At 37.4% G+C, this 19,713-nt stretch overlaps 1 protein-coding gene across 1 annotated transcript in view; it reads right to left on the reverse strand.

Annotated features, from left to right (window-relative positions):
- Positions 1-19,713, reverse strand: part of Adgrv1 (adhesion G protein-coupled receptor V1) — a 469,087-nt gene that overhangs the window by 84,336 nt on the left and 365,038 nt on the right. The window contains exon 85 of the mRNA XM_070031103.1: positions 5,145-5,302. Coding sequence (XP_069887204.1) covers positions 5,145-5,302 — 158 coding nt within the window. The remainder of the gene's footprint in view (positions 1-5,144; positions 5,303-19,713) is intronic.

The raw sequence follows: 19,713 nt of genomic DNA on the forward strand, positions 1-19,713 counted from the left end.
AGAATTGCAATCTTGGTGTATCTTGCTATTGTTTACTTTCCAGATGAAGAAATGGACCCTCAGAGACATAGAAGCATTCATCCCCAAACAATGCTCCCAGGAAAGAGAAGCAGCCACCACAGTGGCCAGAGATCTGACACACCTTGAAACCACTTTTTACACAGACAGTTTCATCACTTTTAATTTGTATCTGCAGAATACTTAAACCTATTTGTGCTTTTTTTGTATCAAAGAGATTTGTAATCACCCACTTCCTCTTTTTATTTAAATTAATTTTCTTTCCCTGGTTTGTGAATCATTCTTCACATAAGAACTGCCCAATGAGTCAGCCAGTCTAAAAAGAGAGACAAGCTTATCATTGCCCAAGATCAAATCCAAACCTGAAAATTATAGGCTTTGTATACAAGGCTCTTTGAGATACTGAAATTTAGCTCAGTTCACTTTAGTACACCTTCATCATGACTCATTGTGGTGGCACATCAGCTCCCGAGTGGAGGAGGAGGCTAATGACTCTTCATAGGAATCACTGATGCTCAAAAGCTCCATTCTTATAAATCCAGAAAGCCACGGGAATCTAAAACTACCCTTTCTTGCAATCTATAGTCAAGCTCAGGGGAGGAAGTGATCCATCTATGGAACTGAGTATATTTCATTCTAAGATTTTGTTTTTGTTCTTTAAAGCCTTTCATCTGGTTTTGATTGACTTTATAGAACACTGCTTCAGATTAAGAGATTTTAGAGCCAGGTGTCTACCTACTCAGGGGGCTGAGATCTGATGATCATAGTTCAAAAGCAGCCTGTGACTTTTATCTCCAATTAACCACTAAAAAGCCAAAGTGGAGATGTAGCTTAAGTGGTAGAGAGCTAGCCTTGAGCAAAAAAGCTGAGATGGTGTCCAGGTCCTGAGTTCAAGCCCCTGGCCAGTACACACACACACACACACACACACACACACACACACACACACACACACACACACACACACACACACACACACACACACACACACACACACACACACACACACTCCACATTCACACAAAATATGGGATGTAAGAGGCTAACACTTGCATTCATCAGGATCAACAAATGAATGTTGTGAAGGAGACTATGGCTAAATATATCCAATCTATAAAGGGAGGTGAATAACTCTATAGAAATTATAGAAGACTGAACCTAGGTAGGAATAGGCTATCAGTCTTGGGACCTTTCAGTTGCCATTTTGCCTCCACAGACCTTGAGACATCCCCACTTCTTCATGTTTCTGGCCCAGGAAACATTGGAGCTATGGCTTATACCCATGTCACAATTTTGTATTTCTCCCATAGTTCCATCCACAGAGATTTTGTTTTCTTTTACTATTCTCTTGTTGAATGTTATCTTTAACTAATATGTATATAGAGAAGGTTAGTAGCAAAACATGAATATACAGTGTCATTTTGTCTGAATATTTTCCAAATTTATGCAATCAAATTTTAATAGAAAGATTCAAACAATGTTCAGTGTAGGTAGAAATCTTTACCTTAAAAAGTTTTGATTTGAAGTAGGTGAAGAATATTCAAGAGAACATGAGTTACAAATAAAATAGAAAAAGATCAAGTTGAAGTCAAGCTGAACACATGATTTGAGAATCATAAGGTTCAGAGAAAATAGAAAAAACAGTCCTAATTATAAAAAAAACTTACAAACAGATCAACAAGACAAATAATTTAATCGCTACATTTGATAGCAAAACTGTTCCTCTTCTCAATGTTTCTTTGCTAAAGAATCTGCTCCTGTAATTATAGAATTTTATGGTGCACTGATGATTATTAATCCATTCATGTATTCAACAAATTATGTTATTATTCACTGAGCACTCTGCAAGAGACTGGGGACAGAGTTGCATACTCAATGTTCCTAACCCTCAGGAATTAATAGTTAAGTAAAAAATATTAGCCACATGCCACTAAACAAGGTACCACTCAAGTGCTATATGGAAACAAGCATTTGAAAAGCACAGATGAGGGAATGAGTATTTTTTGGTGTGGTGATTCTGTGGCGAGGCAATTTTAAAGGCTTCAGGGATAGGGTAGGATATTGTGAGAGTGCCAGAATTTCTATGAAGCAATGAAATGAGGCCTAGGGTAATAAATTGTTCATCAAATTCACCATTTTTACTTTGAATCACTTTTGGATAGCTTTAGGGATCTAGTGAAGTTTATAGAGGGTGGTAACCCCATCAGCCTCTCTCCACTCATACCCATATTCCCCCATCACAATGAGTATATGAGGTAATAAGTAATGATAGTTCCTAACATGAGCAAAGATGGAAGTGTCAAGTAATTTTAGGAAAGAGAGGATAGGTTAACATGGCCAGAATGCAGGATAAAAGTAACTAACTGGGGGTGGAAGAGAGAGCCCGGGGTGGGCTGTGGGGACTCATGTAAGCTAAGGGAACCAGATTCATCTTTCTTTTTGATGGTATTAGGCATTGAACTTGCTAGGCAAATGTTCTAAAAAGTGGGCCACATTCCTAGCCCTTCTTTGCTTTAGCTAGTTGTCCATAGAGTCTAAAAGTGTTGGCCAGGTGTTGGCCTCACACCAGAACGCCTCCTATTTATATCTGCCAATTTGACTGGATTACAGGTTTAATTTCAATTTTTTTCTTTTTGGTACTAATATTTGAACTCAGGACCTTGCACTTATTAGGCAGATGCTCTACTTCTTGAACCATGTCCCTTGTTTTTTTATTTCATTACTTTTCAGAAAGGGTCTTGCTTTTTTTTTTATTGTGAGAATACTGTGCAGAGGAGTTACAATTACATGGGCAAGATAATGAGTACATTCCTTATCAAGCATTGTTGCCTCCTCTTTGTTTTCCTTTCCCATCCCTTCCTATGTCCCCCCTTTTTCCCTGACTTGAATGGACTCTGATTCTCTTATTTGTGCTTCCTGTGTTGCTGTGATGACATATCTTGTCACTGTGGCCAGCTTTTTTATTGATTGACAAAGGGTCTCATGAACTTTTTGATTGTGATCTCAGCCTTACTAGTTGTTAGGATTATATGTGTGAGAAATTATATCAAGTTCCAGCTTGTGTTTTGAGATTCAAACTCACAAACATTTTGCCTGGGCTAGCCTTGAACTTTGATTGTCCCAATCTCTGCTGCTCCAGTATTTGGGATTCCTATGTCTCACCATACTAAGTGGAGACTAGACTTTTCATTTTAGCAGTGATACTTGAATGGCCACAATGCTGGAGAGTGAAGATATTCACTTCCTTTTTTTGAAATAGGGAATTTGAGATAACTAAATAGAAAAAAGAACAGAATAAGAGAGACTAATCGGAGAGATGTTGCAAAAATCCAAGCATGAGATGATAATTACAGAACTGTATTGTCATAGGAATAAAGTGGAAACACCATAAATACTTTTATTTGAAAAAGTTCAATAAAGTGATATTTTCATTAATATTTCATTACAAGAGCTTCTTCATTGAAATTCAACTGTACTAAACCTCCTAGCATTATGGCCAATGTGCAGTATTATGTGTTGCAAATCATCACAGGATTGTTTTATCTGTTGTATCCTTGAAGGATCATATCCACAAGATGCATGTGCTGATGTAGACATTCAAAAGATTAACTCACTAGGTTAGGCCTTTATGCCATCACTAATGGTAACATACAAACACTGGCGCTTTCACATTATAGTAAAACAAAACACATCTTAGCATTGAAGGAAAGAAAATGACAACAATCTTGCTCTGTAACAAGACTATGTATTTTAGACACATACTTACACACATGAAAACATTAAGAAACACCAATCATGGTCCTTCCATTCTTAGATTCTCAAGTAGCTAGGATTATAGGTGTGAGCCACTGGCACCTAACTTAAAAGACTTTTTGTATATTAGCTTGACAGCTTCTAAGTTACAGTACCTATTGAGCCCTTCATAATGTACTGGACACTATTCTAGTGATTTCATAAATGATATCTTGCTTAAACTCTAGAAAACACTTTAATATGAGTCCTTCCTCCAAGACTGTCATCAATTTGGCTTTAGAGCTCTAGTGATCTACAGATCACTAGCCTAAAAGGTTATTCACCCCACTTCATTCATCCTAAATCCATAAGACTCTCCCCAATATCTCAGTTATTCACATAGTTTAGTGAAAGTTTCTATATGTAGGTGTGTGCTTATTGTTCCTGCCAGGTACAGATGGCTAACACATGTAATCCTGTATAGTCAGGATGCTGAGATTCAGAGGATCACAGCTTAAAACCAGGCAGGGCAAGAAGTCTTGAGACTCCATTTCCACCAAAAGCAAAAAGCAAGTCTAAAGTCATGGCCCAAGTGATAGAGTTCCAGCCAAGGAATCAGGATGAGTGAGAGACCCCTGAGTTTGAATGCTAGTACTGACATAAAAAAAAGGAAAATAAGAAAAGAAAAAAAATTCCTAGGAGACTTGAATCTAACAACAACAACAACAAAAGAATTAAATCATAAAAACTCGTGCTAAGTATGATTCAAAGGGAAAAAATGAACTACAGGGAAAGCCAATTTGAGCTGGAAAGACTTGCACTCTTAAGCAAGCAGACATGTGTAGCCACTTACGAAGCTGTCTGATTACACGTTATTAAACATCTGTCAGCGCAATGGAGTGCCACATGCAAAATATAGTGTTCATGAACACTGTGAAGCAAATTGTTTCTACATTTTCTTTGATCCAGCTCAGAAACTAGAAAACTTTTCTTATTAGACTTCCAGCTTGTAAGTGACAATATCTATTGAGACCTTAAGTTGGGAAATAAATGGACTTCACAGGTTGAATGTGGTCTGTGACTGCTTAAGTTGAGAATGCTTGGAAAGCAGCTCCCAAAAAGCCTGTGACTCACTTGGACATTAACACCTTTTGGGGGGAAAAAAACAAAAAACAAACAAACTAAAAAACCTGGCACTAGCCATAAAACTTACAGATTCTGCCTGAAGTACCAAAAAGTAGAAGATACTAGAGAGCTCTGGCTTAGTTTAGGACTGCAGACCTGAAAGCTGAAGTCAACTTCACTGTTTTGGTTTTTTAATACAAAACTATTCAGTGACATTTTCCCCTCGGAAAGTTCCCATCTCCAAAGTGCAAAAATAGTTGCTTTCAAACCTGCAGCGTTGGTTCTTCCTCTGAAGATGTCATCGTATGCTTTCCACTGGGGCTTCAGTTGGTAGGCGTGGATGAATACCACAAACACCACCACCAGGCACATTAAAGGGACCAGAGCTGCGGTGAACAGAGCTGCATAGGTGTTTGGGATGAAGCACCTGGAAAAGAGCAAAGGAGAGATGACAACTCAGACAACTCCAATCCCAATGTTTCTCCACTCAGCCCATCTCATCTTATCACTTGCTGATAGCCATTTTCCAGACATTTGCAAGAGCAAATTCTTGGTTTGTCCCCAAATGGGAGCTCTGGGAGAGACCAAGCTTCATTATTAAAATCTACCCACTGATTCACAAATTAATATCTCCAGAATATTCATCTCTTAGGAAGTTCAGAAAACTTCAAGAAAAGGCGACGGCCAAAATATTTAAGACTTGCTCACTGTGTGTTTCAGAGATTTGGTTCATTTAAAACAGCTTGTAGAACCAAAGTTAATATATCTATCTGGACTTTATAGTTCAGTGGCACTAAACTCCTGCACCACACCTCCAACGATTATCTAGAAACCTTTTTCAATTTGTCTTAAAATAGGGGTTATAATATTATTTACAACAGAAGTTAGCTGTGAAGATCACTGAATTCCTAGGAGCACAACACACACACACACACACACACACACACACACACACACACACACACATATACACACGTAGGTCTAATGTTCTTTGGAAGCGTTAGTTATGCTTGGCTTATGTTTCAAATCAGTTGGTGGATTATTCAAGGCAGAGCTCAAGGTCTCTTTCTATTTTCTCCTCTATCAAAATTCAAATCAAGACAAATATTAATCATGGAGGAAATGGTCCTGGGCTGACAATAGTCACTGTGCTATTAGTGTGCTGATCAGGCCCGAATGAACCTCTCCTGACCTTGCTGGCTCCTCAGGTCAAAGGCCAAGGACTGTGGTTGCTCCTGCCTAGGAGACCAGCCATTTTTCCTCTCTTGACTGTTCTCCCTCCTCCCTGTTCTTCCCTTGCATTTTCTATCTTCCCTTCTCTCCTCCTTTTATTCCCTTCCTCCTTCTCTCTCTCTATCCCATCCAACTCCCGGATTTTCCTTCCTGAGGTGGGATAAATGCAGGAAATAAAGGATGAAGGATCACATAACCGCTAGAAAGCTGATTAGAAAGCATTTCTTCTCTGTGTTTTGCTAGCCCTTGTTTCTTGGTCTAAACCTCCCCTGAAAAGCACATGAGAGAACATGTCCTCTAAATGTGAAATGGAGGCTTTTCAGGGCTCACAGTCATCTGTAGAAGCCTTGGCTTTTGAGTAGATGAGAGTTTGTCATGTCTTGACTACACATTTCCACAAGAGCCTTTCATTCTCTTGGAAATGAAGACACTTTTCCATTTAGAAGTTCCATTGCACAATTGTTTTTTTGTCATCCCTGGAGTTTGCAAGGATTAACAGAGTCACATTATTATGTATACATAAGTATGTATATATGTATATATGTCCGTGTATATGTTTGCATTTCTATCACTCTAAAACCATGAGAAAAATGGTCTTAAAGATATAATTGAAAATTTTCACTCATGGGACATAATGTCATCAGGTTCTTTAGATAGCATTTTAAACATATAAAAATCTCAAAATAGAAGATTATAATAGGTTGTCATTATCTAAAACTACTTTGTAGGCATAGTCTCATAATGTTTACCACATTCACCACACTTCCTAAAAGTTACGAATATGTTGTTTTCTTCTTTGTCTTTCTTTTGAGAGTGCATCTGGTTGAATAGCTCTGACTGGCCTTAACTTGAAATCCTCCTCAGTCTTCCAAGTGCTGGGACTACAAATATATACCATAATGTCTGGCCATTCTTTATTTCATTTTCTTTTAAGATAGGTCTGGCCAGGTAGCTAGATAGGGTGACCTTAAACTGGCGATCCTTCATCCTCCTTCCTCTGCTTAAAACTTTAAATTGAAAAAAAAAACATGTTTAATAAGCTTTGACTGAGGAGGAGGAGCTTTAGGGGCGAGAAGCACACAAATGGAGAAAGAAAGGATGGGTAGATACACGTCATTGTATATAAGTAAAACTGGAACCAGATAAATTGAGGGAATGATGGAGTTAGAAGAGATATGTGGCAGAGAACGGTGGAATGGCAGACAATGATTAAGATGTAGTGCACTCATAAATTGACATGTTGAATTTGAACCCTTTGTATAACTACTTAGCATAATTTTTAAAATCTTGATAGTACAATATATTTCATTTGCTTTATTATAATTACTTTATGCAGTGTTCCTCTAAGATATTATAAACTTGCCATTATGCACTGCGGAAAAAAAATCTTGATAGCAAGGAATGCCCATTTTCTACTTTACAAAGTTCTTTCCATTATTTTTGATACATAATATCTGTAAAGCAACATTACAACATTGCCATGTAGATTTGAAGAAAACTCAAGAACAAAAAGTCCTCAATATAATCTGTTTAGAAAAAAAACGCCTCAAAATCATTGGGAAAATATTTATTCTTGAAAATTGGGAAAATAGTGTTTCAACTGTATATTTAACTACAGATACATTATTAAAAGCCTTAATCAGTTATCACTCTAATTAATATCACCTACTAAATGTATTCCTTGTGTAAACAAGACACATTTTAAAAGATATTTCAAAAGGTCCTCTGCGTCCTCAAAGAGATGTCAGAATGATGAATTTCCTGGTTTGAGAATTGAATTTGGCTGACATAAAGACTAAATCCTTCCCCGTCTGCTCATCTGTAATGCAGTTAAGACCTATTTTTTCTAGTAAAAAACCTGTGATTAAATAAAAGAGGCAGACATTAATGGCCTCACTATTCAAAATGATCCTTTAGTGAAAGCTGTAAACATGCCAGCTACTCATTATTTTGTACATTGGCTTTAAATGACGACTTATTATTATTTTTCATTTGCATGATGGATTCGCTGACTTAGATAAGCATAAAAGTGCTTAGATGAATCTAGACATGGACGAAAGAGGCAAACAAGTTTCACTGTCTTATATTTTCTTTTTTGTCTTGAAAAACACCATCACCATTCAGTTTGGGTCTAATGGTAGAATCTATTATAGAATTTGTTCTGAGAGTATACAGGTTTTGCATAGAGCACTATAGCTGCAAAATGACTGTCCAACATGCATACTCTCCCATGACAACCAATAGCAAGATGCTCACCCATCTTCCTAAAACTTGCTCCTTAGAGAATAATCCCTGGAAGCTCTCATCCAGACAATGCTGATGAGTCACTTTTATTAAAGGATAAAGCAGGCACAGAGGCCATTCAGGAGGTCAGAAGTAACCAAGCTCCACTCTTCTCAGGAGGAAAGGAGAATCTCTGAAGTGTTAGTGCTCTTACAGACCTCTGTAGTTCTCCTTTTTGTCCATGACTTGATCGTGATGGCTCATTCTTTCGGAAAAGGGGGCAGGACAGTTACCCACCTGAAGCTCTGCTTTTCTCTGTTTCTTCAGAGCACTGTATAACATGATATCCCCTGAGATGGGGGCCCTGTGCTTGTCATGCACCCAGACCATGTGGTACAGATTGCAGAGGAGGCCTCTGTGAGGTGGGCAGCCTCGCCCCCTGCCCTCTTTAACTGAGGCCCTGGAATAGTGCAGGCCCCGCTCCCCTGCTGGCCACACTTGTCAGCTGAGTCCAACTGTCTCCTCAGAGCAAGATCTCCTAAGGCTTAGGGACTGGGGACCCAACAACACTTTTGAAACACTACCATTTCCAAGTGAGGCCAGGCCAGGCTATCATGTTACCTGCCCACCCTCCACCCAAGTACAGATAGCAGACAGAACTCACAAATGCTTTTCCAGTCCCCTGGAAATCAGGTAGAACAAGCTACATCACTATACACCCCCAGATTACAGCTCTTATCGCTCCTTAATTTCATTTCTCATCTAACTCTTCTTTTGAAATTGTAGGCATTCTTCTCATTTTTCAGCAGTAGTTTCTGACTGGGATATCTACTGGTGTATATAAAAAAAAAGTTTACCATAGAAAGTACTTCAGATAAACAAACTCCATTCTACCCTTTAAAAATAGTCTCACCGGTCAGAATGGCTTTTAGTATAACCAAGTAAGAGATAGATTCATTTGAGGGTGAGATCACATGAATAGGGGGTGCGGCATTCGGAAACTGTGAATATCATGTTAAGAGTAGTCTGGGAACACATTTGTGGAAACACTGAATGTAAGAAAAAGCAGACTGAACACTGTCCGCACACCAGGGCTGTGGAAGTAGGTGAATAATTTGCTGTCAGCTATTCCTTTAAGAATCCATCTGGCCAATACAGAGAGACAAAGGCCACGCTGATTTTCTTTCTTCAAAAGGGTGAGGAAAGAATGCTCCTTGGAATAAACAGCTCATCCAACTTCAAAGGAAATTTCTCTCTCCGAGTGTTGGACACTCTTGGGTTTTTGAAATCACTTGCCTCTCTTTGCTATTTCCTCTTAAACTTTCTGAGGTGTTGCCCTCCCCCGCCATTATGATTGCCCACAGTTCCAGTGTTTCAAAATCTTGTCAGGACTTCATTCCAGTTTTAGCCAGAGGAAAGAAGTAAATAGTGTTTTTATTACTTTTAGATTTCCTTCTCTCTCATCCTCCCTGGGAACATTCAGGAGGCCTGAGGTCACTTTCTAATTTAGGAAAGATGATACTTTCCCTCACTAGCATTTTATACTTGCAGAGATGTTTTCCCTCACATAACCTAGTAGAAATTTTATACAAAGTTATGTAGGTGACTTTGAGGTCTCACAGTTTCTTTATTCCTATAAGAAACCAACTAAGAATCATCTCAGAAGCAGAGGCATCTGTGAGGGACATGACCTCCTCTAAGAAACCACTGAAAATATTGGGATGGAAGCAAGGAACTCACTGTCCATGACATTGTGAATTGACTCCATTTAAATTATATTGTCAAGAACAAGTTGACCGTGGAAAGCCGAAAGGCTTGAGGAATCCAGGTAGATGATATCTGGGCTACATCTGGCTACTTAGGTAATGACAAATGATGTAGGTAATGAAATAGGAGTAAATGTTTCAGAGGTCTTCTTTGTAAGTACTTCTCAGGAAATCAGTGAAGTCCACAGGCTCAAGGGCCAACATTCCTTGGAGAAGATCTCCTTAGCACTTCTTCAGTGATGGTATCTATACCAAAAGCTACATTACTTGCTTCCTTTGACTTTTTCTTCTGCACATGTGAATACATACAGATACCTACTCTATTTAGAGAGTATTAGAGTTCATTTTATGATCCTAATTTATTGAACACTGGTTTTCTTTTTTTAATGGTAAATAAATTAGCTTTTATTCTAAGGTAAATAGTAGTTTTTTTTGTGTGTGAAAATACTGTACAGAGGGGGAACACTGGTTTTCTACTCTGTGTAAAAAGTACAATATCGAATCACTGGCTGAATTTGCTGAAAAACAAAGATACTATTTATTAGGAAGATACCAGAAATACAATTTAAGCCAATATGTATATTTGAAATATTCCTTTGCTCACATGTACAAGTTACTTTCTTTTCAAAGATGAGGCTCTTATGTACATACAATTATAGTCACTTGTACATTTATGAATGTGTATATGCATGTATGTCCTGAGTCATTCAAAATGACAGGAAAGACTTAGAGAAACATTTTGGACACATTAATTCTTTTAAAATAAATTTATGGAGGCTCAGAATAAATGAGAATTAACAGTTTGGGTTTAACAGCTGCAAAGTAAGAAAATATATTCTTTTTATCTATTTTGTTGTGTGAAGGCAATGGACATAGTCTACCAATACTTGCATAGTTTTGCCATTACCTACATAGCTCAGAGTTTCAAATGAGAGGAATTTCTCTGTCAATTGTCTCTAGTCTCACACCCCTACAGCCAGATGACCAGCTAAGACTGATACTTGCCCTGTTGTCAGCATAGTTTATGACACATCCCTGACTTAAGCTTTTCTCTTGAAAATTCGACTTACAAGTCATTAGTTGAGCTGATGTAAAGTCATAACAAATAGCCACACTAGGTTAACTACATAAATATACAGCAGATAGGGACAAAGAAGAGTAAAGGGGAACAGGACTGGGGACAGAGGTCTGAAGGTCACAATATCCTATGAGAGACAGAATACCCTCGGTTTCCAGATATTAATGCCAGGTCCTCAGGAATCCAACTATACCTCATTTCTGGTAGTTTGACATCCCAGGAATGCCTGTGTCTTAATTCTATAACCACCCTCCCTGCTCCCTGTCCTATAACTTGAAGTATGTGAGCCTTTACATCTAATAGAAAGGCCATTCCCAAAACAAAGTTAGTGAGTAATCAATAAAAGGAGATAGGAGAGAACACCTAATTATTCTTCTGAAGACATTGCCTTTACTGGACATGGTGGTTCATGTCTGTAATCACAGCACATGGAAGGCTCAGGTAGGAAGATCTCAAGTAAGAGTCCAGCCTGGGCTGCACAGCAAGACCTTATCTTAAAAAACAATCAATCAAGAAATCCCAGAAAAACATAGAAAATATTGTTTTTGGAGATGCAGTACCATGTCTAGTTGTTTTTAAGCTCACTTTATGCCGCAATTGGCATTGCCTAACTCTTTTCATGGATAACTACCTGTAAAACAAACCAAAGGACCAAAGAATAAGACTTAAGTTCATTTATAAAGAATTAAAAAATAATCCTGTGTTTATTTTATTTTGAAATATGAAGGAAGAATATAGACATATCAGAACAAAACTGCTTCAATGAATACAAAAGAACAAATAGTTAAGCTCACTGAATATTAAATTACCTAAAGATTTGAAATCCATTGAGGAGCTTTGGGCTGATTCCATAGCTTGGCTATGGTAAACAATGCTGCAGTGAACATGGTTAGCTTTAGTGTGACCTTGTTTGTGTTCTAATGGATAAGTGACCAGGAGTAGAATTGCTGGGCAATATGGAAGTTCTACACTTAATCTTTTGCTTTCCAGAGTGCTTGAAGTTTACATTCCCACCAACAATACATTAGGGTTACCTTTTTTCCACATTTTTACTAGCATCTGTTATCATTTGTTTTCTTGGTACATGTTTTTCCCTTATGTGTGGAAGCTAGATTTAGCTTACATTTACTTATAAGTAAATATATTAGGTGGGGTGCAAAAGTATACATATATTAAGTGAAATATGGTAGATCCAAAGAAAAACTAAAATAGTGTAATTCCTTACAAAGGCAAAGTCAAAGCTTAACAAAGTAAAACACCCGGAAGTGGGTACTTGAAAAGGCTGGTGTGGGGTCAAGGGGAAAGGGTACAAATGAAGAAGAGAAGAAGGGGAGAACACAATAAAAATTCCCATGTACATCCTACAAAATTAAGGAAAGTGAGGGAAGGGGCAGGTAAAGGATACTGAAATAGTGAATATTGAAAGAGGTGACATTGATAAAGATATATTGTGTTTATGAACTGCTTTGTATAACTACTTAAAGATTTAAAAATATTATTGATGATAACATATAGTTTAGAGATAGTTAATGAACGTCTGAAATCCATGACACGTCAAGTGACTTTTTCCCTTAAGAAAATTTGAGCGGTGTATTTCCTAAACAACTTGATAATAATTGTTGAAATCAGTGCTTGCTGACTTTCTTCCAGGTAGGTTCCTGTGAATCAAACTTTTTGAGTATTTCATCAGAAAAAAAGGTCAAGCTGACTTATGTTTTTGTTCTGTGTTCTCTCATAAAGCTAGGTTGTTTAATACTGGAAAATGTCATTGTCCTAGAGTGTTCAAAAAGGCACTGTCTTTACCTCTTGTTTCTCAGACCTCTGAATAGATGGCAAAACATTTTCTTCTGACTAATCATAGCACCTTCTTGTATATGAGAAAAGTTAAAGGTCTTCATTTAAAAAAAAGACAGATGGATAGAGGTAGCCATGAGACTACATGGCTAATGTTCAAAATATAATAATGTCACTTATCTGACTGCAAGTATACACATACATTCACTTCCCATATCTCCTCAATGGAAGCATTTGTAGAAAAGGAGCTGCCAAGGATGGCTGTTAAGAAAGCACACCGGCACTGTATACAGGCAGAATGGAGTAGTTTCTGATCTTAGGTTAGTGTTACAAAGGCAGCTATTTAAAAAATATAAAACTTCTTTATACAGGTGCAAATTGGGTTCTTTTTGCGTTCAATCTGTGTTACCAATGGAGTCAAAACATTTACTGGAAGCATAATAGAAATTGAGGCCCACTTGGCAGGTTAGCATGAATGTTATTTCCTTTTTCCTGTGAAAAGTGAGTAGAACTGGAGAGGATACTTTCCAAATACTTGTAGACATGTTTGTCAGTCTTGTGTATGCTTCTTTTCTAACCCATGAGAAATGTGAGAAAGCAGGTAGAGGTTTGTGCTTATGCAAACAGCATAAGCACATTATATTAAAGAGACTGAGGTTTGAGTAGCAAAATTGACATGGAAATGATAAGGATTTCTCAAAAGAAAATTATCATTTCATAGAAGGATAATTCAACTTTTGATTCTTTACCATATTTCACAGAGTACTAATGACATTATACTGCCCTGGAAATTAGGTTCATAGGTGTCTCTGCCTTACTCCTGCTTCAGTTCCTGTGGAGGGAACACTCACTCACCCCTACAACCTACAATTGTGTAAATTTTACAGCCCAATGCATATGGTATACCTAAATGATGACTAGTATATTGTTCCCTGAAGCTAGTTATGCTTTCATTCCACTCTGCACTGTACACACTTCCTTGAATGGAAGTACAATTTGAATCATAAAGTCTGGGAATAGCTGGGTAACTTTCAACGACTGACAAAACAGGAGCAGCTGGATTTGATGGGGCTGTCAGTCAATCATTTTAAGGCTGTTACCTCTAAGCGCAGATAATATGTTTCAACCATTGCTCAGCTGTGTTGCAGGTCCTATCTCAATTACAGTATTTTGAATTTTAAAAAGTTACTTTTATTAACAAAATCATATAACTTTATGGCCTAAAAGAGTGTCTCAATTCATAAGCATGTTGTGCAATGATCAGTCAGGTTGATTATCACATCCATCACCTTACTCATTGCTAAGGATTGGATATAGTTTGGGTGTCTGAGCATCACTGTGTTTGGAGGCTTGGTGGTAGTTTAGGGAGGTGGAAGAGGGGGATGAGGAATCCTGTAGGTCACTGGGAACATGTAATAGTTCTCATACGATCGCTTGAGTTCTTCAGAGAGGATTGTTTTAAGAGGATGAAGGCTGCCCTCACCCAGTTCTTTCTGCTTCTTGGCTCATGATGGAAGGTTCCTTCTTCCCTTTCCAATTCTATCCTTGCCATGTCATAAGATGAGGCAGCCATGGGTGGTCTTCACAATAGAACCCACGCTGCTGCACAGTGTGGACTCTGATTCCACAGGGTCGATAGCTGAATAAGTCTCTTTTCTTGGTAAGTCAGTTTCTGGTATTTCATTAGAGTGATGGTAAGCTGATTAATGTGTGTGTGTGTGTGTGTGTGTGTGTGTGTGTGTGTGTGTGTGTGTGTGTGTGTGTGTGTGTGTGTGTGTGTGTGTGTGTGTGTGTGTGTGTGCATGTGGGTATTTTCCTGTGGTGGAAGTTTTCCAAAAGCATCTCATCTTGGCTATTTAGAAATATTCAAGCTATATACAAGATGCAGGCCACCGGGGGTAGAGATTGGGTGAGAACATACAAAAGAACCAAAAGAAACAAAAAACCACCTAGCATATTATAAATACATTAAAAACAACAGCAAGAAAGATAAAACCACTTATGTCCCTATCTTGGGGTTCATTTCACTTAGCATCATCTTATATGGTCATATGTACACAGCTTTTGACCTTTTCTGCTGGTCCTAGACATATACTAGTTATTGTAAATAAGGGAAACCATGGCTATTCTTTTTGACTACAGTCATACCGTATATGAGAATATCAGAAATTTTTTCCTATCTACTTGTAATTTTAATGCCATTAATCTACCTATTTTCACCTCCTTTTTTCTTCTCTTCCCAGTCACTATTCAACTCACTACTTTCATAAGATTAATTTAATTTTCTACATTTTCCATGAGTGAAATCATACAGCATTTTTTCCTGTGTCCAGATTATTTTGCTTAACACAATGTCCTACAGGTTTATATGTATTGCTGCAAGTATCAAGACTCAATCTATATGTACATACCTATATTAATACAGATACAATACATATATAAGGGTGAGTGGATAAAGAAAATTATGTAAATTATACATAAAAATAGAATACATTCACATATATACAGAATATCATATATCCATACATATATGTATTATATATGGGCATACAATATATACATATTTATAATATATTACATTATATATGATTACATATTATATGCAATATATAATAATACATTACATATTATGATATACAATATATAATTATATATACATATAACATCTATACATATATATGTACATATGAAATATATATGTATGCATATACACATATACGTATATATAATATATAACACACAATTATATATCATGCATATAATATATAGTATATAATTATATATCAGTATATACATATACATATGTATATGTATTCATGCTTTGCTGGACATGTATGCTGATTCTAAATCTTATCTCTTTTAAACAATAGTGAAATATATACAGAACTGCAGGTGTTTCTTCAATTACTCTGATTTAGTTTTCTTTGGGTATATATTTATTACTTGGATTGGTGGATCATATGGTGATTCTACTTGTTGAGATTTGGGGGTATTTCCATACTGTTCTTCATAATGGTAGTAATTTACACTTCCACCAACAATGTTGTACAAGTTTCCTTCACTCCACAGCCTCTTCCTCATGTGTTTCTTAACTTTTTAACAGTCTCCAATCTCAACAAGTTAAGATAGTATTTTATTGTAGTTTGAAAATTTTTCAATAAAAATTGAAATGACATTAATGGTGCTGAACACATTTATATGTATTGCCATTTTTATGTCTATTCTAACAAATGGCCATTTAGAATTTTTTTGGTCCATTTTTAATGTTTATTTGATTTTTTTACTATTATGTTTCCAGAATTCTTTACATATTTTGGATATTAACCCCTTCTCAAATGTATAGTTTGCAAATACTTCTACCATTTCCTGGAATGTCTTTTCACCCTGTTGGGTTTTTTTCTGGCTATGAAGAAGCTTTTCAGTTTGATGCCTGTTTGTTGTTTGTTTGTTTGTTGTCTATGCTTCTTTTTTGGTCTTATTCAAAATATCTTTGCATAGACCAATTCTTGACACATTTTCCCTTGTAGTTATTTCATAGTTTAGGTTTTCACATTTAAGTCTGGATTTCAGTTTCAGTTGATTTTTGCAACTAAAGGGAAAGAGGGGTTTGTTTTAAGTCATCTGTGTGGATATTCAGTTTTCCCAAAAATATTTGGTATTTTGTTCTCATTTTCCTAAAAGTGTGCTTTTTGTGCCTTTGGTTAAAAAAAGGCAATTAGCTATAAAATATTGTTTGTCTGTTTCAGGGCTCCTTATTCTATTCTATTGGGCTATATACATGTTTTATGCCAATGTTGGTTTATTTTGGTTATTATTTCTTGTAGTATCGTTTTAAGTTAGATAGCATATGATCCTCAGCTTTATTCTTTTTGCTTAAGATTGCTTTGGCAGTTATTTGGGATTTTGTGAGGTTCCACACAAATTTTAGAGGTGTGTGTGTGTGTGTGTGTGTGTGTGTGTGTGTGTGTGTGTGTGTGTGTGTGTGTGTGTGTGTGTGTGTGTGTGTGTGTGTGTGTGTGTGTGTGTAATTCCACTGCTACTTTGATGAGGTGATGGCACTGAACATGTAGATTGCTTTAGGTTGTACAAACATTTTTAAAAATTTTATTGGAAAGGCAATGTACAGAGGGGTTACAGTTATGTAAGTAAGGTAATGAGTAAATTTCTTTTTGAGCAGTGTTACCCTCCCTTGTTTTCTAGTGTTTTCCCTCCCCTGCGACCCCTCCTCCCAAGTTGTAAAGTTCATTTCCAACATAGTGTCTAGTGAGTATCACTGTTGCATTGGTTCCCTCTTTGCCCCACCGTTTCTGTGAGTCAGTATGAACATTTTAACAAAATTAATTCTTCCAACTCTTGAACACAGGATATCTCTCCACCTATTTATTTTCTAGAATTTCTTTCATGAGTGTTTTATTGAACAAATATTTAAGGATATTGATATTTGTTGAGTGATGAGCTGGCACATGAATAATGTGTTCTGAAAATGTAACGTGCTCACATTATGCAGTTTTTTTTTTTGTTTTTTTTTGTTTTTTTTTGGTCGGTCGTGGGGCTTGAACTCTGGGCCTGGACGCTGTCTCTCAGCTCTTCAGCTCAAGGCGAGCGCTCTACCACTTGAGCTACAGCGCCACTGCCGGTTTTCTGGTGGTTTATTGGAGATAGGAGTCTCATGGTCTTTCCTGCCCGGGCTGGCTTTGAACTGCGATCCTCAGATCTCAGCCTCCTGAGTAGCTAGGATTACAGGCGTGAGCCACCAGCGCCCGGCACATTATGCAGTTTTTAAAGCTGCTAAATGTATTACGTCACTATAAATTGTTATTTGAGGTTTCATATGTCCTCCAGTATATTATGTACAGCTAGAGGTTTAAGCACTATAAAAAACATAACTTCCCCTTTGAAGGATTTTGGAGCATAATATTTTAAAAAGCAATATAGTAATACTACAAATTTATAAAATCCTACAATATGTGGCCAAAATAAATGTTATAAGAATTTTAAATATGAAGAAAACCTGAGATAGATGCCATGACTGGATGGGTCTGAAGCCTTTACTAATGGATGAAGATAATCCTGCTTCCAAAAGTTACTGTTAAGTATGAAGGCCCTAGGGCTAGAATAGCTGAGCAATCCATTGTTCAGAATATTTGAACAATCCCTTATTGGCTTTGTGATTTGGACCAAGATTTAGCTTCTCTATTCCTGTCTCTTCCCATGTGTATAACAGATCAGAGTCTAAGGGCACATGGTGAGAGAGCAAATATTGCTAAATAATGTTACTCTGTCTTTATGAAAAATATAGTAAAAATTAAGATTAAAGGGAATAAGCCCCCATTCCCTCACTCGCTCTGTTTCCCCTCCCATCCCCATCTCCCAGTTGTATATAGTTCATTTTCAACCTAGAGTCCAGTGAGTATTATTGCTGCATTTGTTTAGCCTTGTCCTTCCATTTCTATGTCCCTTTAATTGTTTGTCTTTATAGGTGACCATCTGCCCAGAAGAGGCTGTTTGGCCCATTGAATGACAGCTAACAGACGCTTATCTTTTTTGCTTGGTTGCCTTGGGCTGCCATGTAAGCAACTCCTTCTTTTTGGCTGTTTTCAGTACTTCACAATCACCCTGAAGAAATCTTCCTCCAGCTGCAAAGACTTCTGCCATCATGGGTACTGCTGAAGCCACAACTTCTTCCTTAGGGTGCTCTACTCTAGTCGTGACTGCTCCAGCATACTTGTACCAGCTTCAGAGGACTCTACTCTGAAGTAAGATGAATCTTGAGTTTGGTGAACTGTAGACTATACTGCTCAATCTGAGCTATTCTTGCTCAGTATGGGAGGGAAAGTACCTTGCTAGTGATTAGTACAATGTGAGACTTGTGATTGGCACATAAGTAAGGCTTCTGATTGGTGTAACTGAAACTATATACATGAAAGACTGTGATTTGAAGATTGCAATCCAAGCACAAGTATGCAAACCTATCTGTAAATAAATAAATAAATAATATATATATATATATATGTATATACTCTTCTCCAACTTGTTTGTCTGGGAGGTTTCTCTTTTCTGTTTACTTTTACAACAAAGGCTTTCCCCAAATAATCTTTTGCTTCCATATGGGCTTTTGTTGCTGTTTTTCATGAGTAAAAGCGGCTGAGAAGATTGAAGCAGGCTGGGGGCAGCCAGCCTAGGAAGCAGCAGAGAGGAGAGAGGAATGAGGAGTTTAGAGGGTATTGAGAGCTGATACCAGAAGTGCGGAGCTTTAACCATAAGAGGAAGCCGAAGAAATCCACAGTGGAACAACTACAAAAACTCAAGAAACAAAGATCAAGAAGGATGCCAGAACTATTGAGAAGGTAAGAAATGGTGGTAACTAAGTGTGAAAGGCAAGACGCTATGAAGAACTGGAAGTGTAAGCTGACCCTAAGAAGAGAGCACTTCCTCATCCCTAGAAAAGTGAGTGTGAAAGAACTACCAACAATTAAAGAGCCAAGGCACAGGAGCTGGAAATCTAGCCACTGAGGACTGATGCTCTAGGAGCAATAAGCCTACATTTTTAAAACTTGGAGCCACAGACCTGTAGCTCTCAAGGCTTCGAACTATAAGCCTCATCAATGCTGAGCAATACTCCTATGCTACCTGTGATCTCTATCTACACAGAGGGAACAAGTCCAGCCAGCCCATTCTGACAGAAAAAAACAACACAGATCTCACAGGAAGGAAGTGAGAATCCAGGGAATTGGTTCAGGTGAA

The sequence above is a fragment of the Dipodomys merriami genome, unplaced genomic scaffold (assembly GCF_024711535.1).
Source record: "Dipodomys merriami isolate MVZ:Mamm:240054 unplaced genomic scaffold, mDipMer1.0.p SCAF_20, whole genome shotgun sequence".
Taxonomy (NCBI): domain Eukaryota; kingdom Metazoa; phylum Chordata; class Mammalia; order Rodentia; family Heteromyidae; genus Dipodomys; species Dipodomys merriami.